This window comes from Panthera uncia, chromosome E3, assembly GCF_023721935.1.
Source record: "Panthera uncia isolate 11264 chromosome E3, Puncia_PCG_1.0, whole genome shotgun sequence".
NCBI lineage: Eukaryota > Metazoa > Chordata > Mammalia > Carnivora > Felidae > Panthera > Panthera uncia.
Window position 1 is genome coordinate 30,589,250 of NC_064815.1, and position 26,435 is coordinate 30,615,684.

A 26,435-nucleotide genomic window follows, 5' to 3' on the forward strand; every position below is an offset into this window, starting at 1 on the left:
AGCTAAGTTAGGTCTGACGGTCCCCGTGCACGCGGGCCGCCGTCTGGGCCCACGTGTGCGCCCATTTCCAAAGTAGCCTGGGACTACGAGGGGCGGTCAGCGTGAAAACGTAACAAGGCATACGTATCGCCCCTCCCTGCTCTGGCCGCTGGAGGGACAGGAGACTATTTTGACTCCCAGGGGCTGTGGCTCATTGGAGACAGACCACAGGTCACCGACGAGGACGCCCCTGTACCGCTTTCGGGCTTTCAGAACACGACCCGCCCGTGGGCGCCCTTGTTCCGGGGCAGCGGACCCAGAGCCCGGCTTCTCGGGCTCGAGGCCTCACCTGCCAGCCTTTGTCAGCCGTCCGGTAGTAAGGGTAATGCTTGGTGATGTGGGTGTAGATGCCGCTTAGTGTTAGCTGCCTGTCCTGCGCTGACGAGATGGCCTGCACGATCAGCTGAGCGTAGGAGTACGGGGGCTTCGACTCGTCCTGAGGAGACAGGCAGCACGTGGTCAGCGCGTGGGCGGCTCCAGAAGGGCGTCCACGCCCCGGCCGCCCACGGCCCCTCCGGCAGGGCGCCCTTCCCACACGGACCGACGGCTACGGCGTGCCCGCCTAGCCCCGTCCCAGCGACCGCCACCCGCTTCCCCGACGAGCGAGCAGTGCCCCGCGCCTGCCCCACGCGGGGAAGACGCAGAAGTCTCTGACTTCCTCTACAAAAGGATTTCAAAACAGGTATCAGACGGGAATGAGCCAAGATACACAGCTGTAAGGAAAAACTTGTCATTTTTCCTCAAAGACTAATTAAGTTAACACCCCGAAGCCATCCCGTCACGGGCAGACGGGACGAGGGCGAACAGTAAGGGGGTGCAGGGCGGGAGAGAGCAGCTCCCGCGGTGCCCAAACGTGCCGCCAGGAAGCGGGCTATTCCCGCAGCGTCCCGTCCCCCCCCGGGGGCGCCTCGCTTTCACGAGGGCGCCTCCGCGCCCGCTCCGTGCCCCACGCCCGGCCGCCGCGCGGCCACATGCGCCGTGAGTCCCGAGACCTTAGGGCTGTCCCCTCCGGACGCGTCCGCCTGCTGCTCTGAGGCGGCCTTCGCGGCAAACTCTGCGGCCAGCTGCAGGTCTGAGGTCACGTTCTGAACAAAGCGGTAGCCGGAGGACCCCGCTCCGCGTGGACTGGCCGGGCAGGAGTTGGGAACGCTGCGGAGAGAAATGACACGTCCTAAGTTCTTGACCCCGAAAAGGACGACTGGCGGTGCAGGATCTCAGGACCTACCTGGGTGACGCAGGGGGACAGAAACTCTGACCCCCTTCTTCTCTACGTCATGTGACACGGCACCTCCCCTTTGATAAAGGCTGGACCAAGTGTGACTGGAGACAGTTCGTGTCCACGCACAGCCAGCGTAGCAGCAGTTTCTGCTTGCGGTGGGCAGCTGTGGGCCCTGATAGGCAGGTTTCCGGGACGGCCACCGGGTGGCTCCCATCCCCACTGCAGACAGCCGGGCTGACCCTGCCCGTGGCTGCTGTCGGGCGCTCACGGGCCCACACGAGGGCGCTGTGGGCAAAGGCTGGGGAGCCGTGGCGTTCAGAGAGGGCGTGAGCACCTCTGGGTCGGGCCCTCCCCAGTTCCTCCGGAGCCACGGCCACGGCTTCGACCTCTGTCACTCACGTTGGCTGTGAGTGGAACCACCTATGGCCCAAGGCCACTCTCGTTCCCGGCGGGTCCCGAGTGGCTTGCAGGGCCCCCGGCCGCTTCCTTGCTGGAGCCCGCCCGGCCCGGCTCACCGGCGGGCTCTGGTCTCGTGAACAAGGTAGACTTTGGTTATCAAACTAAAACAACATTCTCATTTTGAAAACCAGTTCTGTCATAAAATTTTCAGAGGCAACGAATGACACTGGGAGTGGGTGACAAGCCCAGGTAAAGGTGCCCCTGCTGGGACCTGACCAGACCACGGACGGGCCCCCGGCTTCAGGAGAGCTCCTGCAAAGCCAGTACCCCAGTAGGAACCATCCAGAAGGCCCCAGTTTTCTGAACACACACCATGTGCTCTGCCCCATTTCCCTGCCCGAGTGTCCTGCCCCTCAGTGTCCAGAACCTTCCTCCTCCCCCGGGCGCAGGTCGGCAACCACCGGCTTATGGGTCTGTCTCCCTTTGGTAAAGGCAGGAAACAATTAAAAAAAAGCACCTTTTTCTTAATTGAATTTGGAACCAAATACACAAACCCCAAACTTACAACATGAGGCATGAGGGGAAGACAAAGGAGGTCACTGGTGCCACGTTCACGTACTCGAAACCCAGCTGCTCAAATACAGTCACCGCACGTGGCACCAGGCGGTGGTTCAGCGGTCATGCAACCCTGACGTGAGGACTTTTCCCGAAGGTTCTGCCCTGCACTCTGCCAAACGGTGCGGCAGCACAGAAGGCACCCGCCAAAGGCAGCCCCATCAACCCCGCATCATTCCCAGACACGCTCCACGCCCCGTCTGGACCTGAACGCAAATAAAGCCAAACGGTGAACCTTCCTCCAGAGCACGAGGGACGAGACCTGGAAACATACCTCCCGGACACGGATTCACACCCGGCCGGGTGGCTGGTGGACCCATAACCGCGTGCCGCCCTCACAGCGGAGAGGACACACAGCGGCCCGTGGGCTTAGGCACACGGGCTCCCGCCGCCCGTCCCAAGTCACCGTTTTGTAAAAGACTATAGAAAACTTGCATTGAACTCACTGAACTCAGAGAAAAGGCTGTCTGTCGTTCACCAAAGAGAGATTGCAAATGGAAGTGACGTATAGGGTAGCAAAAGCAGGCCCACGAAAAGGAGAAGTGGGGGCGGCCCCCTAGCACTTTCTACGGCGCCCGGCGGCTCGTGCTGGCCAGCGCTCCTGGGGGCACGCAGAGGGGCAGGTTTGGGCCCAGAGCTGCCCAGCAGGCCCGTCCCAGGCGGACGTGTGTTTGTGCGCACAGCCCTGCGGCCTCAGAGCAGCTAGCTCTTCTCTGTGAGCCCCAATCAGCTGTCCCCGCAGGCCGCCTCGGCCGAGAGGGCTGTGCCTGGTACCCGGCCGCCCTGATCTCACACTGCCATCTGAAGGGAAGGACGACAGAGAGAGGCCACGTGAGCTTAGGGAGGCCTCAGGCAGAGCAAAGTTCAGTTCAAGGACAGGCCTCAGAGGGGCAGGTGTGGGGTGGGGGCCTGGGGGCCTGGGCTTAAAGCCAGGCTCCCGCCCTGGGGAAACCCACCCAGACATTCAGAGTCCCATACCAGAGCTGGAGCCGACCCCACTGAAAATCTCCCTGACTACTAGCAAAATCTGGAAAGCATTCTCCTTCTTCTTCTTCTTCTTTTTTAAGTAGGCTCCAGGCCCAACATGGGACTTGAACTCATGACCCCCAGATCAAGAGTCGCGTGCTCTACGACTGAGCCAGCCAGGGGCCCTGGAAAAAGTTCTTAAAGTACAAACGCACTTGTGTATCTCTAGAGGGGACGGGACAGAGAGGACACGGTGGGGCCCTCCTCGGATGCCAGACTTCAGCAAAGAACTGCTCCCTTGGTGGGGTGGGGGGGGGGAGGTGTCCCCAACTGCCCAGGAACACGGGACATCTGAATTTGAGCACCGGAGAGCAGCAGCGGAGTCCCAGCAGCCGTGACCTACCAGGCGTCACGTAAAACAAGTGTCTGTTGTTCCCGACCCGAGATTAAAGGTGGAAACGAAGCTGAACGTGCATTTCAGTCCACTGCTCACCGACCCCCCTCTTACGGGAAAAGTGCTCCTGAGTCACATTTTTGTTTCAGGCGACAGAGACTTAAGGTGCTGAGTGGCGGCCACCCTGGACTGGGGCCACTGTCTCGCCAGGGCAAACCCAGACTGGCTCTGACAGCCCAGGCCTGGAACGGGACCTCTGTGACCACGCAGGTCACAGCTGCCGATGACACTGCGTCCTATGTTTACAAATACTGGAAAAGAAGGAACAGCCTGATGGGAAAGTGCATCTTACTGTGGCGATAAGAATTCAAGCTGAGAAAGACCAATCGGACAGGAGGCCAGCCCAGGAAGTCCGCACATGGAAGGACGTGGAGTGTGGCCTTGACCTCATCCCCAGAAAGGCACAGACCGCATTTATGAGCGGTGGGAAGGCTGCTAAGGCACTTTTGAGGGGCAAGGAAACGCTCTTAAAATCTTAAAAAGAGGATAAAAGGAAGTTCAATAAAGGATGGGAGGGGAGAGCCTTCCAGGAAGCTGGCGGGAGAGGCGGGAGAGGGGGTAAGGACACAAGCGGAGGCCCCCTGGCAACAGTAAGGTCGTCACGGACCCACGGAGTCTTGCGCTCAGAGGGCAAACGGCAGGTCCAAAAGGGTCAGCATCCAGAGGGGCACCGGACTCGTTAACAGCGACACTCAAAGCCAGAAATGACTTTAAATTCCGAGGGAAGAATGTGTCCCACTGAGAATTCTCCACATAGTGCAACCAAGAAAAACGATGATTTCCTACATTTACTTGTCCCGTACCCCTTCCCAGGAAGCAACCGGGGGACGTTCTCCACTAAAAGCAAGGAGCAGGTTGGGGAGACCTGCTGGGCACAGGGAGTCAAGGTCAGAGGTGCCCCAGGCTGGGTCCAGGCGGAGGGAGCCCGGGCTCCTGAGGAAGAACCCGGCAGGTGTGAGGGCCGCGCGGGGCAGAGGGTGGCCGTGCTGGGCACAGGGACGTGGAGACAGCACCAGACACAAACTCCCGGCAGAACCGCCAACGCCCAGACAGGGCACGGTGGGGGCTGGGGCTGCCACCGGCCCACTCAGAAAGCACCGCTGCCCACTGCACCCACAGCCCTGGTGCCATCTTCTCGGGAGCACGGGGCGGGCAGGCACGACAGAACCCCGATTTCCAGCTAGGAGGTCAACGCGGCACACGCCGAAACCCGAGAAGCCAAGAGAGCCGCGTCGCGGACCGCGCAGAGGTAAGCAAACCGGCAGGGCGCTCGGGGTGGGGGCAGGATGGCCACGACAGTGCCACCGCAGTGGGCCAGGCCAGGCCAGTGCTCCTGTCACCACGTGCGGAACGCTTCGGTTCGTCTGCCACCTCACGTCCTCCCCGGATAAAAACCGTCTTTTTGAAAGCTTAAGGGAAATCAGTTAGTGCCGGCACCACCCCTGCGGGCACCAGCCAAACACCATGCTCGCCTGCCGTACACAGTCTGCTGGGCCTCGGTTTCTGATCTGTGAGCGGGGACGGCAGCGCCTGGGTCTCCCAGCGTCACGGTGGACACGAAGGGCAGACGCACGTCCAACCCTCAGCACGCCTGGCGTGAGCGTCGGTAACAGTTCCTGTTTTCATTACTGTTCTTAAAATCTTGTGGCTCGTGACTCTTGAAGAGCCTATTTTATTTCACTTTTTTTTTTTTTTTAGAGAGAGAGATGGTGTGCACTCAAGCAGGAGAGGAGCAGAGAGAGAGGCAGAGAGGGAATCTTATTAGGCAGGTTCCACGCTCAGCACGGAGCCTGACGTGGGGCTCGATCTCACGACCCTGGGCTCATGACCTGAGCTGAAATCAAGAGTCAGACGCTCAACCGGGGCGCTGGACGACTCAGTCAGAGAAGCGTCCGACTTCGGCTCCGGTTCACGAATTCGAGTCCTGCATCAGACTCCGTGCCGACAGTGTGGAGCCTGCTTGGGGTTCCATCCCTCTGCCCCACCCTCCCCCACCCTCTCAGAAATGAATAAACGTTAAAAAAAAAAAGTCAGATGCTCAACCAACTGAGCCCCCCAGGCACCCCAAACAGCGTACCTTAAACAAAATAACCAAATCTGAGAAATTCACTGCCTCAGCGTAAGATGCGCAGATGACTCGGAAAGCGAGACCACCGGACATGGCCCCTGAGAGGAGGACACCGGAAAGGGCTCGGATGTCGCCCGGGAGGGAACTCACAAAACACTCGTGCGGCCACTGCGGTGTGGCGACGCGGAAAGGCTCCCAAGACCCGGCGCGAGAGGGGAAAAGGTCGTGCGGAGGACACTGGGCCGCACGGGGCCTTCGTGGGGGGGACCGACCGACAGCAGCCCCCATGAGAACGTCTGGAGCGGGTGCACGCCGCGCCCCCGTCCCGGGAACGCCGGTGCGGGGAAGCTGCGCTCCCCGAGATGTCTGAGCTCCGCGTGACGCTTAACGGCATTGCTGTCACCTGCAAGAAGTGAAAGAACCGGCGAAGAAAATCCAGAGGCCAGCTTCTGAGACCTGTCTTATCGATTCAGGTAAACGCAACGCTGTGAAGTCCTGGGAAGCGACTTCAAGGGCCCGCCTGGTTTCTGCAGCGCGTTTTGCCCCGGTGCCCAGTCCGCGAACCGGCCCGAGTTGCTCCTTGGCCGGGACTTAACCAGGTGTACACGTCCCAGGGGCGGCCCGGCTCGAGCGGACCTTGCGGGGAGGCCACCCCCACGTCCCCCTCAGCTGCAGGCCTCCGGCTCCTTCCCGCTTCCTGCTTCCCAGCGTGCGAGGCCTGGGCAGGGCCCTGTCCCCAGGTCACGTGCCCGCGGGAGCAGCAGCACAGCAGGCCGCTTATGCACACGGCCCTTATGCACACAGCCAGCCTTTATGCACACAGCCGGCTGGGGCCGGGATTAAGCGTGAACCTTCAAAGGGCCCCCCCTGAGAACCGGGAAACGGCCACCCTGGGAAAGACAAGAACTTTCTCTCGACATGTTGGAGCCCGAACACACCCTGGCCCGGATTTCGGCCGAAGGGAAAACATAAAGTACGGGGAGGGCCCACCTTTCTGTGTGGATGAACCAGTTTTATCTCCCTGGAGTTTTCAGACAGGGAAAGGTGGGGGTGTGAGGTCCACAGGTACAGGTGCTCGGAGGTCAAGTGGCCTCCAGATGGGCCACAGGGGACAGGGCTCCCCGACCGGCGGGCCAGGATCCCTGCTGGCCTGAGTGGAGAGCCACACTCACCCGCAGGTCGTGCCGGAGCACGTGCAAAGGCTGTGGCGACAAGCCGTGACTGACCGTGACCCTGACGCAGGAAACGTCACCCCAAGGAAGGGCCCGAGTCTGCCTTTCTCCCAGGACGGAGAGCGGCCGAGCTCTATCCAGTGACGAGGTGGACTGGCGATCGAAGACCTCGGTTAAAGGTGGTTTCGTTCTGAAACCAGCAGCTTAGACTCCGCCAGACTCCACAAAACAAACTGCTCTGGTTTCCGTCTCGACCTTGCAAAAGTTCAAGAAGCGCCTTCTTAAAGGGACAGCTCCTGAGGCTGGCTCTCGGCGAAGACTAGCCCCTCTCCTCCTGCGCTGCCTTTTCTCTGGCTTCTGGTCGGCACGTTCCCCAAAACTCAACTCTGAGAGCCTTTTTTAGACTGGTCTCTCGCTTTGTAAAACCCAGAAAATGATTAACCAATTTCTCCTGAAAACACCACTTCTTTGCAAAGCAGAAAAAAAAGTCAATAAAATGTTGCTGAAGACAGCAGAATTTATTTCAAAGAGCTTCATTCATTTTCTGGGTGGAGTACATCAGCACAAAAAAAAAAAAAAAAAACACACACACACACACACACAAAAACCACCCCACACAACACAAACAAACGCCCAAAAACAAAGCAAAAACCCAACCACAGGCGCACCACACCCCCTAGCCAGCAGGGGGGTGGGGAGGGAAGCAGAAAAAGGCCAAACAGAAAGGAAGGCAGGCGGGGTCCAGAGGGCGGGGCAGGGCTGTTTATTAGCAAGAATCGAGAACGTTCCTACAGGGACTGCCTCTCACCACTCCACTTGGAAAACCTTGGAGGAGACAGGGGCTCTGGCTGGGCAGGGTGCTGGAGAAACCAGGTCCAGGGGGGAAAGCAACCCAAACAGAGGTCCCCAGGCGGCCCGGGCGGGCGGGGATCCAGGCACACAGGCCACAGGCACACCAAACTAGGAGAAGAGGAACCTCTCCTCCTGCTGTGCTGTCAGGAGGGACGGGGGCTGTGACGGCTGCTCACTCAGGGCCCCAGGCTGACAGCCGCAGCCTCGTCCCCTACCCCCCCGCCCCGCCCCCGCAGCTGCAGGGAGGGGGCATCCCAGGGAGGAGGGGAAGGGTGGCTGGTGTTTGTAAACATGAGGCTCCACCCCGGCACTGGCCAAAGTTGAACAGGATCTTGGCTAGCAAAACCACAAGGGCCCCGAGGTTTCTAAACACTCGATTGGATTCCGCGGCGCTGAGATAAATGAATGTAAACAGAAATCCTTTCTGTGATACTTTAAAGGCCAAAAACGGAGAGGGCCAGTCCCAAAGTGACTACTTTCTCCCCCAAATATCCTGCCAGATGAAAAAGAGAAGCAGTCTCTCCTGGGGGTGGGGACACAGCCACCGGGGCCCAGCCCAGGACCCTCAGGAGCCTGTCTTAACCGCTCCACTGCTCCGGGAGGGACCACCTCCCTTCTGACACAGAAGCAAAGTCAGCGCGCGGGCTTGAATAGCTTCCCCGGGGGGCTACTGCGTTCATGTGGAACACGACTGGAAAAGACATCTATTTTCTGAAGCCCTCCAGGTACAAACCAGCACATTTTTCTTCCTTCAAAAGCATCCATTTGGCTGGCTTGTGAACCGATTATCAACAACCCTGCGCCCAAGGCCCTCCGCGGCCCCACCCCACGGCGGGACCAGCCCTCGGCTGCCAGCAGCGTGGGCGGGAGACAGCCTCGGCCGCCGTGCCCACCGCTGCGTCGGGGGCAGCTGGGTGGAGGTGTCAGCCGTGTTACGTCCCTGCATCAGCGTCAGGGAGACGTAATTCGCCCGTCCGGAGCGTACAATTCAGTGGTTCGCGGCGTGTTCCCACGCTGCGCAATCCTCACCGCTCTCCGATTCCAAAGCACTTGTCACCCCAGAAAGGACCCCCGGGACGGGTGGCAGGCCCCCGGCAGCCCCCCGTTTTCTCCAGATCCGTCCGTTCCAGACGTCTCCTGCCAATGTTGCATCTGCCTGTTTTCACGGGCCACCCGCGTCATACCAGCTTATCGGTCCCTCGCTCCTTGTTTGCGGCCAGGTAACGCTCCGCGGTAAGGACACTCCTCGTTGTACTTGTCCACCCCGTAGCTGACAGACAGCAGCGTCGTCTTCCCGTTGGGGCTATTATGACTCACGGTGCCCTGAGCCCTCGTGTGCAGTGTCTGCCCGGACCTCACGCTCCACCGAGTCGCCAGGTCACGTGGTACATTGTGAGGCGGAGCCAGTCTGTTTCCCAAAGCGGCCACGTCACTTCACGGCCCGTAACCTTTTCAAATCTCAGTATGAACTACACACATACGAGTCAGCGTAGGAACGTTTTCGTAGTGGGAGCATAAAACTCACGTTCTAGGGGCGCCCGGGGGGCTCAGTCAGTTAAGTGTCCGACTTCGGATCAGGTCATGACCTCACGGTCCGAAAGTTCAAGCCTCACCTCGGGCTCGCTGCTGTCAGCGCAGAGCCCGCTTTGGATCCTCTGTCCTCCCCCGTTGGCTGTCTCACTTTCTCTCTTTCTCCCTCTCTCTCTCTGGCCCTCCCCTGCTCATACACTCTCTCTCTCTCCCAAAAATAAAACAACTTTAAAGAAAAAAACCCACGTTCTAGGTTAAACTCAAGTGAGCTGTCTGAAAGAACAACGAGATCACGCGCCCAATGGTGGGTTTTAGAACGGGGCCATAGGGCCATTCTAGAAAGCTGGAAGGAGCGGAAGAAGAGGCAGCCTCCTTGTAGAGCTGCAGGACGAGGCTGAGACGGGGCAGGTGTGGACGGCGCTGAACACAGGACCCAACACACACGTGGTTCTCCCGAGCCTGCAGATCTGGCCTCAGCGACCCCCCCCCCCCCCCCCCCCCGCCCCGCTGCTCCCGCTGACTGGATACGCGGCCAGAAGCAGAACTCAGGTCCCAGCCTTGGGTTCTAGGCCAGGCCAGGTTCAACGCTGCCCCTACCATCCTCTCTGTAAGAGAAAGACACACCTGCTCGCTGGCCCTGCAGGCAACGCGCTCGACGCCAGCTCAGGGCAAACGGTTCCCAGCTCGTGACCGAGACGTCCCAGCAGGAAGACGGAAGGCGCAAGTAGGGCATGATTCTTACACGAAGGCCGAGTGGCACACGGCTCCAGAACCCAGGCCCGCCAGAGTGTGGCTGCGTGGTGAGGGAAGGCTGCCGGGACGGCAGAGCGCCCGCCCGTGCCGTGGCGGTTTGCAAAGTGTGGCTCAGAGGCACCCCTGAGGATCCGAGACCCCGCCGGGAGGCCTGTGAAAGCAAAACCATCTTCGCAGCAAGACGAAGCCACAACCTGCCTCTCCCAGGGCTGACACAGTCACCAAGGCGGCAGCCGCAGGGGAAGGTACCGGTGCGGGAGCCGAGGCACGGCACCGAGGACACGGGGGTCACTGCACCTCTGGGGCCACACACGCAGTGAAGAAGAAAAAGAAAGCGAGTTTGGCTGAAAATGTCCCTAATGAAGCAGCCAAGTACTTCATTCAACCTGTGTTAAACGGTGACCCTCAGACACGTCTTTCACTGGGCTTTGTGACGACACAGCAGAGGGCAGGACCTGAGTGGCACAGGGAGTCGAGAGCCCGCCCCGCCCCTCTGTGCGTGATCCCCCACGTCCTCCCCCCGAGGGTCCTCTGTGCACCGCGCCACGGACGAGAATCCTGAAACCTCACCAATAAAATCGAGAAAAACAAAGTTCCAATCCTGGTACGCACAGGCGACTTCGCAACGTTTTCAGTCTTTAAAGAACTCACACCCGTGCCTGTTTTCACGCAAGCCCTGAGTCCACACGGCTGCCGCCTGAAAGAGTGAGTCAAGAGGCAGTGACTCCTCCCTCACCAGACGAGAGAATTCTCCAGACGGGTTCTGTAAGGAGTCAGGTCCCTCGGACGCACTTAAAATAGTTTCAAAATTTCCAGCCACGCCCCGCTTTCCAGAGAGACACAGGATGCTGTAGGAGACCTGGGTGACCCGCGTCACCGTGCTCTTTCCCAGACAGACTGTCAGGGCGCAGGGACCCTGGTCCTGTGGCGGGGACCGCGTGGCAAGGGCTCGCGGCCCGCGGACAGGCCAGGGCAGGCCGCTCACCTGATGGTGCCGGTCGGGGAAGGGACGGGGCTGACCAGGCTGCGGAGATCCGGCTCCGGAATGTGAATCTTCAGAGGGGAGATCTGCGGGTAGAGGGGCCGGAGGGGAGACGCCGGGGCCTCCTCCTGACGGTACAGCGACGTGAACTGGATCTTGATGGCCGTGCTAGGGAACCGAAGGGTGCACCTGCAAGGGAAGGGGGAGCACACGTCAGCGCGGGCGAGATGAGGAGGAGGGCGGAGAGTCGGGGTGGGGGAGGGTTCTGGATCGCCAGGTAACGGAGCCCCCACCGTCCGTCACTCTGGGTTCACAGAGCGAACCAGAAATCCTCTTTCTGTCGCGGTCACGGACACTCGCTGACGCGGATACGGGTTCTTCTTTCCCTGCACGTGTGAAGAGAGACACAGACCCCGACGGGGCCCCAGCGGAGCTTCAGACACACAGAGCCACCTCCCGTCCCCTGGGATGGCCGCAGGGGGACCTGAGGGGGGTTCACTGGCTCGCAGACAACGCCCGTCTGCAAACTGAGAAGCCATGGTCACCGTTCACACGGCGAGCCGACACACAGACGCCCACGCTGCGGCTGCGAGACGCTGCGAAGCGTGACAGAAGTGGCAGGGCCCCCTCCCCAGGCTGGCGGGAGCCTCACGGAGAAACGGGACCGTGGGCCGGACTTTGGGCCCCGGTTCTCCTGCGGGCAGGTGACTGCGCGCAAGCAAACCCAGCCTCGCGCATCCCAGTCAAGCCCCGCGTGCCCCCGCGCGCGCGTGTGTCACAGGAACCCAGGGTGGCCTCCTTCCGAGAAACGTCTGCCTTTAAAATCCAGACATCACTCATCCAGCGCGCCCTCTGCCTTCTAGACGGACGGGCCCTCAACAAGTCACAAACAGAAGCGAAGACCCAAAGGGCCAAAGGAGGGCAGGCTGCCCGCACACCCCCGCGGCAGTCTCGCCGGTGGCAAGTGCTTAGAAAAGGCTCTTCGGGAAAAGCGGGGGGTGCGGCGGGGGGGCTGGAGGCGGCACACGTGAGCTCCCACCCCCGACGCGCGCGCCACAGTCTCAGAGAGGCGTTGCCGTCGCGCCAAGCGAGTCACAGCTCGGGCGCGGGTCAGGGTCGCCCCGGGGGCAACGGTGCCGGGCCACCGCCAGCCGGCTGCCGGCCCCCTCCTGCCGTACTTCCGGCTCGGTACCCGCGTTTACGCAGCAAATACACCTCCAAACTGCCATGGACGCGGCCGACGCCCCCTTTTCCTCTCAGTCAAGTAGTTTTTAAAAAGCGAGATTTAAGCACAGGTCAGAACAGGTCCTGAGACCACGCGAGGCCGCCAACGGGCCCGCTGCGAGCCCACAGGTACGCCTGGGCCTTGCACCGGGGAGGACGGCTTCTCGTGAAAGACTCAGCGACGCAGGCAGGCATCCGCTCTGACGGCCAAGCTGCCTGCACCTCATGGGGGAGACCGGCAGCAAACCGGCCCGACCGGCCGGGACCCATTCTTCCAGAGACACCTGGGCGCAGGGGCTGGGCGTCTCGGCAAAGGCGGGGAGACCCCGCAGCCGGGCCGCAGACTCCCAAGACTCTGACCCACAGGCGCCAGGTCTGTATTTCCGAACCTAAAACCAGAACGAGGGGATTCTGACGCGGTTTCCCGGGCTGATTGTGGGGGATGCGGTCTAAACGCCAGCACGTCAGGGTGGGGGTGGGGGCGGTCTGTCCCGTCACGTCAACATCGCCCCCGCGGTTCTGCCTAAGGCCACCCGCGGCCATTTCAAAATATTCGGTAATCTTCTTCTTGCAAAAGCCACGGTCTGAACCGTTTGATATCGCTTCCACGTCCCTTAGCTCTCCCACAACCCAACAGACGTTTCCTTCATGGGTATTTTGGCCAGGAAGGTACGTCACACCTTTTCCTACGACGATGAGGCCCGTGGTGTCTCCAGACCTGGAGGCCTGTCGGCTTCTGAGGGCACAGAGCCCACATCCGTCCCAGCTCATGCCCGAGGGTGGGCCGCCGTCCCCGAAACAGAGGGGGGAGGAAGGAGCCGGAACCGGGAATGTGGCCGAGGGCTCCACACGCGCACACCCCTGTCCTGCAGGGTTGGCAACGGAAGCGATGATGAGGAACGTTTACAGACAGCTTCTCCGTCCTCTCCTGTCCCTTCCTTCGGCAGCTGCACATCCTCACAGCGAGGGGCTGCCACCCGCCAGCAGGGTGCGCGGATGGAGTTCCGTGCCCCGCGCCGCGAAAGCCCCCGCGCTAACAGGAGATCAGAGCGAGATCAGAGTGTACTAGAGTCGTCCGCGCAGCCAGAGGGAGGATGTGGCTTTGGCCCATGACAGAGGTCACAAGGCAGAGGGCCATGTCAGGAACAGGGCTTCGGGGGAACACAAGAGCTGGGGGCGCGGGATCCCTGGACCCGGAACGGGAAAGCCAGGCTCCGGGCGGGAGGGTCTGGCCCGGGGCTACACCACTGCGGGACCAGAGGGCGAGTCTCAGCAGGTGATGGAGGCGCCCAGCGAGGGCACCACTTCCGGGTCCGGTGCTGACACACAGGGGGCCAACGCGAAGGAAGAGGGTGATTTAGGGCCTCACCTCACCTCCAGGGAGCTCAGTGCCCTAACCTCTACGGGGTTCGGTGTTCTTGGCCTACAAAAGCAGACGCTTCGAACAGAAGAGATGATCTCTTAGGCACTTTCCAGCTCAAAAACCAAAGGTTCCAGATAACACGCGCACGGGTGGACTTCTCAGTAAAACAAAACACAACATTTCGTGGGTCAGGGATTTCGGTCAGCAAATTCGTGGCGAAATCGAACACCATCCAGAACTGATTCAAACAGGGCAATTTCCTACCGGAAGAGTCATTTCCAATTAGGGTTTAACAATAAACATTTTCATATTATTTGCTGTAACAGCTATTTCAAAAGCAGCTCCTGACTCGCTCTTCCAAAAATTATCCCGAGGCAGACTGTCTCCTACCTGGGAGAAACACCAGGAAGCTACGTAATTTTAAACAGACATCTCCCCAGGGTGCTCCCGGGTTCGCCAATTACTTCTCTCCCTGCAAAACTTTCATTCTGGGTTAGGGCCCTAGTTGGAGTTTTAATGAGCATGTTTTGTAATTAAAGCTATTCTCTTGGAGCTGTTTCCCTTTCGATCTCACCCCAACCATACGCTGCACACCTGCCTTCAGTGCCCGGGACCCCGACCGCAGGTAAGCCTGTGTGTCTAGAACTCACTAGAAATCACCGCCCCGGCCTGCAGCACAGCTCTGCCAGGGAAGCGCCTACCTGGGAGGGCCAGCCCCTCAGATCTCTCCATAGCATCCTTGTCCTGATGGACAGAGACAAAGTGGGTGGGTGGCGGCCTAGGGCTGGGGGGAGGGGTGGGGCGGGGGAGCCGGCTTGCAGGGGTGGTATAAACCTTCTAAAATTGATTATGGCAGGAGCTGCCCACCAGACTAAAAACCACTGAACTGCACAATTTAACTGGGTTAGTTGCGTGCTATGTGAATTGTAGCTCATTTGAGCTCTTCTGAAAAAATGTTCTTGCCCTCGAGCCCTCATGCTTGGGGTCTGCCCCAGGCTTGCAAAGGTCCTGGGGCCATCTGGGCGCCAAAGGCTCCTGGGTGATGCCTTGGTTCCCCGGAAGCGGCCCTATTCAGCATCAGGTCAAAGATCACAGCACGGAAGTCTGGCTCTGCTGCTGCTCAAGCTCGAATGAGCCTAAGTGATTTGGGGGGCCCGGGGTGCTGCTTACCCTCACTTCCGCCTGGGCCTTACATGGGAATCCCACTGCCTGCCCTAACAGCCAGGAAATTGTTGCAGATGAAAGTGGCTCATTTAATCCTTTACCGATACAAATATAAGTACCATGGTCTTCATCTTAGACCCAAGAAATAATCAGAAAGAGAAGGAAGTACAGGTGAAAGCTTCCAGAAAAGGGTTTTTTTTTTTTTTTTTTTTTTAATTTTTTTAAAGGCAATAGAGATTTCATCTCCAGAGCCGTTACTGCCCCCACTCCCCGGGGCCCGCCTCTCGCCCCACCATGTCCCCGCAGAGAGGGTGACCCACAGAAACACTCCTGGGCATCTCACAACGAGCAGGCAAGGACATCCCACGCTGCAAACGAATGACTGAAATTCTGCAGGCCAACCAGGGCGCCCCCAACCTTTCTCACACCCCCCAGCGGATGGCACAGGGGGCAGACCCGGCGTCTGTGGCCCTCGTGAAGCCCATCGGACAAGGAACCTGCCAGCCGACCACCCCGGCACTCGCGGCAGCGGTCAGCGGTCAGCGTGAGCACCTCGCTCTTAAACGTGGACAGGGAGGGACAGACATCTGGGAAGCATCTGCAACAGGAAGCCAGGGACCAGACAACTGGGGGGCCCAGAGGAAGCAGATAACTCAGGAGCAGAGGGGAAGGCAGACCACCTGTGTCTGTGTCTCCCAGCTGCCCAAGGGCTGAGGGCCCCAAAAGGCACCTCCTGGACAACCAGACGTACACAGAAAATAAATCTTGGGAAGGAAGGCTGGATGAGACGGGAAGTCACCTCCCGAAAAGACAAAGACAACTGGTGGCTCAGGCCGGGAGGTTCACATCTGGACAAGACCCACTCCTCAGAGAAGCCCTTTCAGGAAGCTACGGGGAGGAAGGCTCCAGATCCCACAACACAGACCGTGGCCTTCGAACCGCACCTTGCTTCCCGGCCATCACAGAACCCAGAGCTTGCTGCAAGGCAGCTGGGGACGTCCCCAAGTTTAATTCCAAACACAGGCGCTGTTTCACCAGCAGGAAGTGAGGACACGAACGTCAGAAGCTGGAGGCTGTGCACCTTCCCCCGCGGCAGCGGACAGCGGGCCCCGTGCGACGGAGCCTGCCACCGTGACCGGACACGTGGGGACGTGCAGCGTCGGTGTCCGCGGGGACGCCCAACGTACGGGCTGCAGCACTGGGAAGGGCCCAGGCTTTCTCACCGGGCTAGAGAATGGGGAACCAGGCTGCTCAGCCTCGAGCTTCGGGGGCCCCGGGATGGAGCAGACAGGCCCACGCCTGATACCAGTAACTGAAAGACCCGTTTTCCAGGATGAAACCTGGCACCGGAGGCCCCTGCCGTGGTCCCTGGATGCGGACAGGACCCGAGCAAGCAGCCGGGGCGCCTACCGGGCTTCTGCGGAAACTGCAGCCCAACAAGCCACAAACCCGGCCCGCGAGGTGCGACCTTCCCACCCCGCCCTGCATCAGGTGGGACGGGCCACTAGGAAGTGCATCAGCTCCCGGGCCCGCTGCAGACGAGGCCAGGGAGGCTGGTGGGCAGAGATCCTTCCAGAATGCAGATGGAGGGTTGGGCCCTGTGGGGCACAGGCTTGGAGAATGTCCGTGACCGGTGAGTGGGTTTCCTGCTCTTCTTTTTCCCAAATAAGAGCTGGGATCACCTGCCCCTGCTTCTGCTGGGCTCAACATTGCAGCGGGACCACCTGGAGCGCCCTGACAGAGGGACGTGCTTGTCACCAGAGATCCTGGATTTTACGGGCTGCAGTCACCGAGGGGGGCTTGGGGCTGACTCCTGTAACGGTGGGGATGAGTGTTTTTATGTTGGAAGAAGGGACATAAGCATGTGGGTGGTCAAAAGGCAGACTATGACAGCGACAGCCAGTCCCCTGGACACACGTCCTCTCTTGCTCTTAGGGTGAACTAGCTGGACAGCTGTGCACACTTCTCTGCCTCTCCTGCAACCAAGGGACTGTGCTGGTCAGTGGGATGTGAAGACTTACGCCCTGAAGAGGAATAGTGTCGCCACTTCTTCCTTTCCCCTTGGCCACAATGCCAGTGTGATGGCAGGAGCTGCAGCAGCCGTAATGGGCCGTACAATAAATGGACATCGGGTAACAGGACAACATAACAGAAAAGAGCTTGGAGCTGCTGTGTCAGCTTAGGTTAAGACTGTTACGTGCAAAAAATAACCAGCTTCACCCTGGGTTTTTTTTCAATGTTTAGTTTTCAGAGAGAGAGAGAGCACAAGCAGGGGAAGGGCAGAGAGAGAGAGAGAGGGAGGGAGGAAGGGAGGGACAGAGCACAAGCAGGGGAAGGGCAGAGAGAGAGAGAGAGTGCACAAGCAGGGGAAGGGCAGAGAGAGAAAGAGAGAGAGAGAGCACAAGCACGGGAAGGGCAGAGAGAGAGAAAGAGAGAAAGAGAGAGAGAGAGAGAGAGAGAGAGAGAGACAGAATCTGAAGCAGTCTCCGGCTCTGACCTGTCAATACTGAGCCTAACACAGGGCTCAAACCCAAGAGCCCAGATATCATGACCGGAGCTGAGGTCGGATGCTTAACTGACTGAGCCACCCAGGTGCCCCAATGTAAGTTTAATTTTAAACTAGCTTATTTATTCACTCTTTTAAAAAGTAATTTTTAAGAGATTTTATTAAAATATTTAAGTTTATTTATTTTGAGAGAGAGAGAGAGAGAGAGAGAGAGTGAGCATGGGGTAGGGGCAGAGAGAGAGGGAGAGAGAGAGTCCTCAGCAGGCTTTGCACTCAGAGCCTGATGTGGGGCTCAAATTCACAAACCATGAGATCACGACCTGAGCTGAAGTCAGATGCTTAACGGACTGAGCCACCCAGGCGCCCCAGCTTCACCCTGGTTTTTTGACCTTAGTTAAAAAAACCAAAACTACACCCTAACTCTAAACAGCTAAAGAGCTCTCTAATAGGAACCACTGTGCAAACTATGCCGTGTACTCATGGACGAACGTCACGCGGCCATTTTAAAGGACGCTTTTCATCACCGCGCACCTCCGGGCAAATCTCGAACGCATCCGCCTGTTTTCCCCATCGAGGAGAACAGGGTAACTATAGAAAATCCTTCGTAGGGTTCTTTGGAGTATTAAGCAGAAAGGCCCAAGGCCCACAAAGCGCTGGCCCATTGTGAGACGCGGTGACAAGTCAAAGCGCAGAGACCAGTGGCTCAGAGTGGTGGCGAAAGGTGTGGGATCCGAAATCAGACAGGCCTGGGTTGAGAATGGGCTGCGGGGATGGCGTCGGGGGGCCGGGGAGGTCTCCGCGCAGCGGCAGCCCGGACGCAGGAACGACACAGAGCGCGAGGCCCGGCACTCGGCCAGCCGCCAGCCGCCAGCCGCCAGCCGCCAGCGGCACGGCATGTAGGTGGTGGTGCTATCAGAAGGGCCGGCCGAGAGGGGAAGAAGCAGCCCTGGGTGGGGGCGGCCTCCCAGGACCCCCCCCTCCCCCGCCGCCCGGTTTCGAATTTTCCTTCGGTGTTACCGTGTCCTTTCAGAAATGAGACATTCAAGAATCTGGGGGCGGAGGGAAAGTAATACTTGATAACTAGTCCTTCGGGATGTTGCGAGGTGTGACGGGTCTTCTGGAAAACTCACGGGGGACCGACCCCGGCCCAGTTCTGCTGTGCGGTCTGGCTCCGGGGGCGGGGGTGGGGGGGAAGGTGGACACACGGCCGGGCCTCGAGGTCTGAAGGGGAGGCCGGGAGGCCGGGAGGCCGGGAGGCCGGCCGAACGTGACTCCACAGACAGGCCCTCCCTTCCCGCCCTGCCCCAGGGCCGCGGTGCCGGCAGACGCGATGAGACAACGCTCATGGGGTGGCCGCGGTCCGTGGCGGTCCCCACGTGCCTCTGTCTGCAGTGACGATGCCAGAGGAGCTGGATCGTTGGAGAAAAACAAGACCGTTCGGGAAACGGTTTTGAGACACTTTTACGTATAAGATCCCCAAATCAAAGGATTCTGGCAATCTTATGTTTTTCAACCTAAAACATCCGTTTTTCCTAAAAACGAAGCACATTTTGCTAGAACACCCAGAAGTACAGAAGGGAGGCTGTGGGACACCCTCGTGGCTAAGCTGGGGCCGTCGGTGGGGGCTGCAGAGCACAGGCGGGTTGCGGCAGGGCAGGAGCGACAGGGCAGGCCCGGGCCAGGAAAAGCAAAGGGGAGCCGATGGCCGAGGCCTCGGGAAGGCGGGAGGACCGCGGTCCCTGACCGGGCGCCGGCTCTCTAAGGCCCCCGACGCAGCGCCCAAAACTCCAAGCCCACCCCCCTGCGTTCAGTCTTGGTCCCTCTTCCACGAATCAGGGCTGCAATCTCCACTCTGCACCAGCCTGCCCCACCTTCGAAGTGACCCCTCAGCCTTGCTTTTCTGGGCTGGCCCGGCCACACGGCTGTGCCCTTGGCCGGCTGCTCCCGGGGAAACAGGTGGCTACCGACCCGGCCCCGATCCGGGTCCCTGTCTGCGCAGCAACGACGCGGGTGTGGGAATGAAACATGGCAGATTTAAGAATTCTGGTTTAGAAGCAGCTTTGTTTTCTTCTTTTCTTCTTTATGTGTTTTCCTATGATCTATATTTTTTTTAAATAAGGAGAATATATTTTTATAATCAGGTCAAAAAAAAATCTACTTTTATAGGGAAAAAAAAGAAGAAAAAGGTAGCAGGATATTTAAGCCCCTGTGGTAAATCAAAAACGCAGTAACAAATGCAGCCAAAGGCCTGGTCAAAGCCGGGGCTCCTTGGTACAAATGGAGGCTCAGCCCCCATGTGAGGAGCCCCCCGAGGAGAGAAGGGGCAGGGGACCCCTGACCTAGACGGGAGCCCCTGGAGGCCCACCCTCGCCTCGCACGTCCCGCCAGGTGGGCTCACGGCAGTCCCGGGGACCCCCTGCAGGAGGCGGCTGGGGAGGCCCACCTGGGGTTCATTTCACCCGCCTTTCTGGGGAACAACATCCTGCTCCCAGGAGACCCCTAGCAAATCGGGACGGGTTCTCTGGCATCACTGGGAGGATTCCTGCTCACTTCGATGGTGTGCCTGGAAGAGTGTGTGGCCATGTGTACAGTGTCACTCGGCTGAGGCCCACTGAGTCATCCGGGAGGGCGAGGGCCCCGGGATCTGCGCTCTCGGTGGGCGCCCCCCCCGGGGGAATCTTACTCCCTGGGAAGCCTGGTGCTCAGGCATGTTTGGGAAACTACCTAAGACCCCGGTGAACGCAAGGTGAGGGGCCAGGCACGCCTGCTCTGTCCCCTGGCCCCAGGGGAAGCCCACGAAGCGACCCACCCCCACGTGGCCGCTTCTATCGCGCCACAGAGAAGGGGCCTTAGACACAGACCTGCCGGCAGCGGAGGCTCAGGATCCCTGGCGGAGGACCCCGGCCATCTTCTCAGGGGCATTCTTAGCCCTTGGTGGGGATGTGTGGGATTTAACACAAACCAGAAAAATCACCGTGTAAGGCGAGCTCCCAAGCTTTATAGTTTGGAAAATCAATGGGACAGAAAGTCCAATATACCTCCCAGACCTGCCTAAAAATCACCAAAGACCCTCCAGCTGGGCGAATGGAGGAGCCACAAAGGTCAGAACCAGCACCTCCACTGTCCTGGCTTCTTAAAGGTCAGTGCCAGACCGAAGAGGCCGCGGAGGGGCCGTCCTGTGCCGCAGACCACAGGACCCGACCGCACGCACGGCAGTCACGGAAACGGCACCGCGGCTCCCTGGGGGCGACGCGGGACACAACGGGGCCGTGAGCACGAGCACTTCGAGGTCCCTCTTCCCTTTCCCTCCACGCGGATCCAAAGAAACTACTCCAGGAAGTTTAAGTGGCTTGACCTACGGATCTTACAACGTAGCCACAGTATCTCCACGTCACCACTCTTTCCCGGGGGCCTATGTTCTTCCAGATTCTGTCCCCTCGGTGCCCGTGCCCGGCTCAGGGCGGCTCACCGCCCCGCAAGCTCCTTCGGGCAGGTGTCCGCACCGCGGCCGGTCTGCTCTCCTGGCACAGACACACACAGAGCACACACCTGGTCAGAGCGCACGACAAGTTCCCCACGATGTATTTCTGGAATCGAAAGTCCATCAAGAGGTAAAGGCGTATAAAGCAGAGAATGGCTACGACACAGGAGAAGAGAATTCTCATCGGGGCGCCGCACGAACCACGGCAACATGGAGGGCAGCAGCTACATCTCGGCCCCGGTGGAGTCGCCGAACCAGAGGGAAAGGACTAGAATTTTCTGGTCCTAGATTAACGTCGCAATGATATGGACAACACACCTTCACTGTGCTTAGTGGAGTCAACTGGCCAAAGAATCAGACAAGGTTCGGGGCAGCGGAGGGCCATCGCTTCACCCCCGGCCGAGGGATTGGGGCCGCCCCAATCCGCACGCACACCTTCCCGAGAGACTCAGGTGGATATGGCAGTGCTCGCGGCGGCCCCGAGTCCTCTGGCCAGGATGCCACGGAGATGGGGGGAGGGGGGAAGTCTGCACAGCCACCAGCACCTGCCTGACCTACACCCATGTGACCCAGGGACGCACGCCCGAGGGCCCTCTGTACGCACAGCGTCTCCGCCGCTGGAGCACAGGGCACTTGTGCAGGAAAGTGAGGACCCCCGGGAGGCCCAGGAAAGCAGCATAAATCGCCAAAAAGTAAGTAATCATCACATTTACGCTTTGAAATGCTTTTCAGAGAGCACCAGTAACGGCCCTCCTCGGGTCACGAACCCCCACCCCATGGGGCACGACATCCAGGTGACATTCAGAGTTTAGGACCAGTCGGGTAGGACACTGCCAGCCGCTGGGACGCTGCCGAAGGAGAGACGTTCTGCGTGAGAATAATTTGCAAAATCAAAGGTCTTTTGCCTAAGGCTTAATTAGCGCGAAGTTCCCTAATGATACAATAACAGTTAAAACAGCGTGCCAGGTATCGGCACATTGAAGGCTCTAAACACGTTAACGGCCCAAACACCCTGCTTTTCTGGACACTTTAGTTTTATTTAAATCTGCGTATTTTGAGACTATTACAAAAAAGCCCCCGCTTCATCATCCCCCCCCCCCCCCCCCCCCCCACCCCCGGAACTGAGGAGCAAAGGGAAAGATCCCGGGCGCAGCCGCCGTTGAGCTGTGGAAGGAAGGGGAGGAGAGACCGACAACGGGGCAGAAATCAACTCTGTGTGTTTATTTTCTGGATTCTGGAAACTCAAAAAGGCCCAAGTTCAGTTTTGTTACACTTGGCAGAGGAAATGCCTTCAGAAGCTGCAGGCAGAGCTGGGAGGGCCGGCCAGAACGGCGTCACCACCACGACCGCCCGAACGGAAGGTCTGTAGCAAGGCCTGTCCTTCCGCAGAGAAGCGTGAGTTCGCCAAGAACAGGGCCGTTCCAGGCAAACCCACGAGGCCCCGTGCCCCCGCCTCCCACTGGCAACCCTGTCCCAGTCGCAAGTGGTGTTTCAAGGCCTTCCCTTCTGGTCCCGTCCCCAAGGACAGCAGCACAGAACTCCAAGTTCGCCTCCACCGAGAGCAAAGAGTCTGCGCCGGGCTTTTATTTTTTTAAAGTTCCATTTGTCAAAACACCACAGGGAGAGCAGAGCGGCCCGGGTGCCCGAATGCTGTGACAAATCACGTCCTTGCTTTATCGAGGCCCAGCTCAGCTTACTTTCCTAATTTGGAAAACGCAACAGGCGCAAACCGAAACCTGCACGGAGCTGTGAGGGAGGGACCGTGGGGCGTGTGCGGCTCTGCCCCTGCTATCTGGGAACCGCGCTGGCGTCCGGCCACTTTCCCGGGGAACTGAAGGCCTGTGACAGGGCCCGGGAAGCGCTCACGGTTGGCAGACGGGGCGCTCTGCGCCGACGTCCGGGCCCGTGTGGAGTCTGCTCCCAGCCCCGCGCCCCGCAGCCCGCGGCCCGCAGCACGGGACGGGGCGCGCTGGCACCCGGCCGCCCGGCCCCCAGGGACAGGGAAGGCGCTCTCCTGCTCTCCTGCGGTGACACGCCGCTGATACCTTACAGAGCAGCACCCTCTAGTTGACCTACGGGGCCCCTGCAAGCTTGCTTCTGTCCTCTGCTGTGGCAAGAGGGACACGGGGTGGCGACCTCTGGGTGTTCCTGTGAGCAGAGCTGAGGACTGTCACCCTCGAGTGGCAGCCCCCAGCCTCCAGCGGCCTTAAACGGAGCCCAGTCACAGAAGGAGCCCGCACGGGCAAAGCTAGTGCAGGAGGTTCCGCGGGGGCGGCAGGGGGAAGGGCTGTGCTGGGTGGGGGTGCGCACGACAGCCGCCCGGGCAGGTTTCTCCCGGGGAAAGTGCAGAAGGCGGGGCGCCCACCCACACCCACTTCCCTTATCCCTCCCCCCAACTTTTTCCTCCGTGCCCAGGCTCCACCTAAAAGCCTATTTCCCAGCCATCTCCACAGTGGGGGATGACCAACGAAAAGTGAGCGGGACCTCATGGGCAGGCCACGCAGAAAGTCCCCGAAGAGGAGGACACACAGCTACCGCGTGAGCACTAAGTGCCCATCATCTCTTCCTCCACTTCTCACCTAGGACAAAACTGTGATGACCGGTGTACCAGCAACCACCCTGCACAAGGAGGTCACTTGAAAATGAAAGCCTCTTGCTAAGAATGGTGAGACAGAAAAACAGAAGCAGCCTTGATATGTGCTGAGCCCAGCCCGGGCCTCGACTGCAGTCTGTGACGGAGGCAGCAGAACTACCCTGAAAACACACACACACACACACACACACAGCAAAGCACCAACCTCTCATCCTCTGCACATCCTTTATACAAAACAAAACTGCTTGGCTTTAGAAAGGAAAAGAAGCCAGGGCTTTCTGCTGAAGAAAAGACTGAACTATTGTCCACACAGCAGACCCCAGGAGGGTGGGCCACGTTTCAAAAGCAGTTTACTGCACAGCACGGCTCTGGTGAACACACCAGGAGCTCCTTTTGCAACACCATTACCATCTGGGCTCACACAAATTAAGAAGCCAAAATGCCAAGGGCCCTTGAAAACCTAAGAAGCAGAAAGACACAAGGTCACTTAAATTTCTTAAAAATTAAAGGTAATTATTTTGAATGATTATCTGCCCGAAAGAGAGAAGGGGAGGAAGAGCTGCTTCCCGAATTCCTACAAGCACCCACTCTTTACGCCGTAGCCATGGCGACCCTGCCATGGCAACCAGGAAGCTTGTCTGCAGGGAGCAGGGGCAGATCTAGGGACACCAGACAGGGAGGTTCAGGCCCGCCCGGCACAGCACGGCACAAGCTTTTTTATCTTCGCGTTCAGTATGCTTCTGACCAGCGACATTATTCAAAGGCGGTCCTGGAAAGAAGTCAGCTTGGCACATTCAAAAATAAACAAAGCGAAACAGCTTTGAGAAGACGAACTAGGCCCACGTTTTCAGGCGTCTGCCGACCAACAGGCTCTCCTACATTTACTGCGTTCACCTCTCGGGGGTGGGCGGCGGGCAGCACCCACGTCCTGCGGGAACGGGGGCCACGGCCAGTGCCGGCTGGCGCTTCCAAGCACCAGACACGAACTCCCACGGCACCATTTAAGACAGGCCCACCGCTGTCGTCCTCGTTGGGACAGATGAGGGAACCGGGCTTAGGGTCACCAAGGTGAAAAACGGCGGGTGAGGAGGGCACCTGGGGGTTCCTGACGCAGACTGCCGTGCTTTTGACCGCACACCTCCAGCAGAGAGCGCCGCGCACGAGGCTTCGGGACAAGACGCTGGCGTTTTGGGGGCTGGACCCAAACCCAGCAGAGAATGGAGAAGGAGCGGGGACACGGTGGGGGGCTGGGCAAGGGGGGCCGCCTCGCCCTCCTGGCTTTCCCGGGGGCCAGTCGTGGCTGAGTAACATTCTTGTAGATCATGCTCCTGAGAGAAAGCCCACTGGAAACCCCCACGATGTACACGAGAGCTTACTCGCCGAGTAACAAGTGAGCCCTGCCTGTCTCTGCGGCGGCGAAGTCAGCCACGCCCAGCATCGTAGCAGGACCCCCACTCACCTGGCACCATCACCAGTGGGGGCTCCAGACAGCCCCCTGGCCAAGATGTGGAACACCCATTCCCAGAACACTTCTTTAACTAAGGAAATGCTGCCAACAAGCATCAGAAGCGCAGGAGAGGATCTGGGCAGCACCCTGGAGACGTTCTAGACAAGAGAGTGTGGATGGTTCCCGGGGCAGCAACACCTGGGAAGGCAGCAGGGGAAGGCACAGGGAACATTCACCGAGACACCCCCCCACCCAGTTCCCTCAAGGACTCGGGGCGGGACACGACCCCCGCCTCCGGGCGGGCGGGTGCGAGCACAGGACGTGGGGCAGGACCCCCCGGGTGCAGGGTAGCCACTCTGGGGCAGGGCAGGGGGTGCTGTGCCTGGCTCCCGAAGGACACAGGCTGCCCCGAAATTTAAGAAGCCCAATTGTAAAATGAAAGCAGTATGGACGTCTGTTTCCCCTATTAAAAAAAGGGTTTTTTTAATTTTTTATTAAAATTTATTTATTTTTTAATTTACGTCCATGTTAGTTAGCATGTGGTGCAACAATGATTTCGGGAGTAGATTCCTTAACGGCCCTTAGCCAGTTGGCCCATCCTCCCCCCCCCCCCACAACCCCTCCAGGAACCCTCTGTTTGTTCTCCATATTTATGAGTCTCTTCTGTTTTGTCCCCCTCCCTGGTTTTATATTATTTTTGTTTCCCTTCCCTTATGTTCCTCTGTTTTGTCTCTTAAAGTCCTCATGAGTGAAGTCATGTGATTTTTGTCTTTCTCTGACTGACTCATTTCACTTAGCATGATACCCTCCAGCTCCATCCACGTGGTTGGAAATGGCAAGATTTCATTCTTTTTGATGGCCAAGTAATACTCCATTGTATATATAGGCCACATCTTCTTTATCCGTTCACCCATCGATGGACATTTGGGCTCTTTCCATCCTTTGCCTATTGTCAATAGTGCTGCCATAAACATCGGGGTGCATGTGCCCCTTCGAAACAGCACACCTGTATCCCGTGGATAAGTGCCCAGTAGTGCAATTGCTGAGTCATAGGGTAGTTCTATTTTTAGTTTTTTGAGGACCCTCCATACTGTTTTCCAGAGTGGCTGTACCAGTTTGCATTCCCACCAACAGTGCAAAAGAGATCCTCTTTCTCTGCATCCTCGCCAACATCTGTTGTTGCCTGAGTTGTTCATGTGAGCCATTCTGACAGGTGTAAGGTGGTATCTCATTGTGGTTTTGATTTGTATTTCCCTGATGATGAGTGACGTTGAGCATCTTTTCATGTGCCTGTTGGCCATCTGGATGTCTTCTTTGGAGAAGTGTTTATTCGTGTCTTTTGCCCATTTCTTCACCGGATTATTTTTTAGAAAAACATTTTAATGTTTATTTTTGAGAGAGAGACAGAGTATGAGCGGGGGAGGGGCAGAGAGAGAGGGAGACACGGAATCCGAAGCAGGCTCCAGCCTCTGAGCTGTCAGCACAGAGCCCGAAGCGGGGCTCGAACTCATGAACCGCGAGATCACGACCTGAGCCGCAGTCAGATGCCGAACCGACTGAGCCCCCCAGGCGCCCACTTTCCCTATTTTTTCATTTGTTCCGCATTTT

The 26,435-nt window shown here is 58.8% G+C and overlaps 1 protein-coding gene across 1 annotated transcript in view; it reads right to left on the reverse strand.

The window, feature by feature from the left end:
• The window catches only part of FOXK1 (forkhead box K1), a 62,772-nt gene that overhangs the window by 5,025 nt on the left and 31,312 nt on the right, over positions 1-26,435 (reverse strand). Inside the window, exons 2-4 of the mRNA XM_049638982.1 lie at positions 11,053-11,238; positions 1,032-1,188; positions 329-475 (exon numbers count right to left, since the gene is read on the reverse strand). Of these exons, the coding sequence (XP_049494939.1) occupies positions 329-475; positions 1,032-1,188; positions 11,053-11,238 (490 nt within the window). The remainder of the gene's footprint in view (positions 1-328; positions 476-1,031; positions 1,189-11,052; positions 11,239-26,435) is intronic.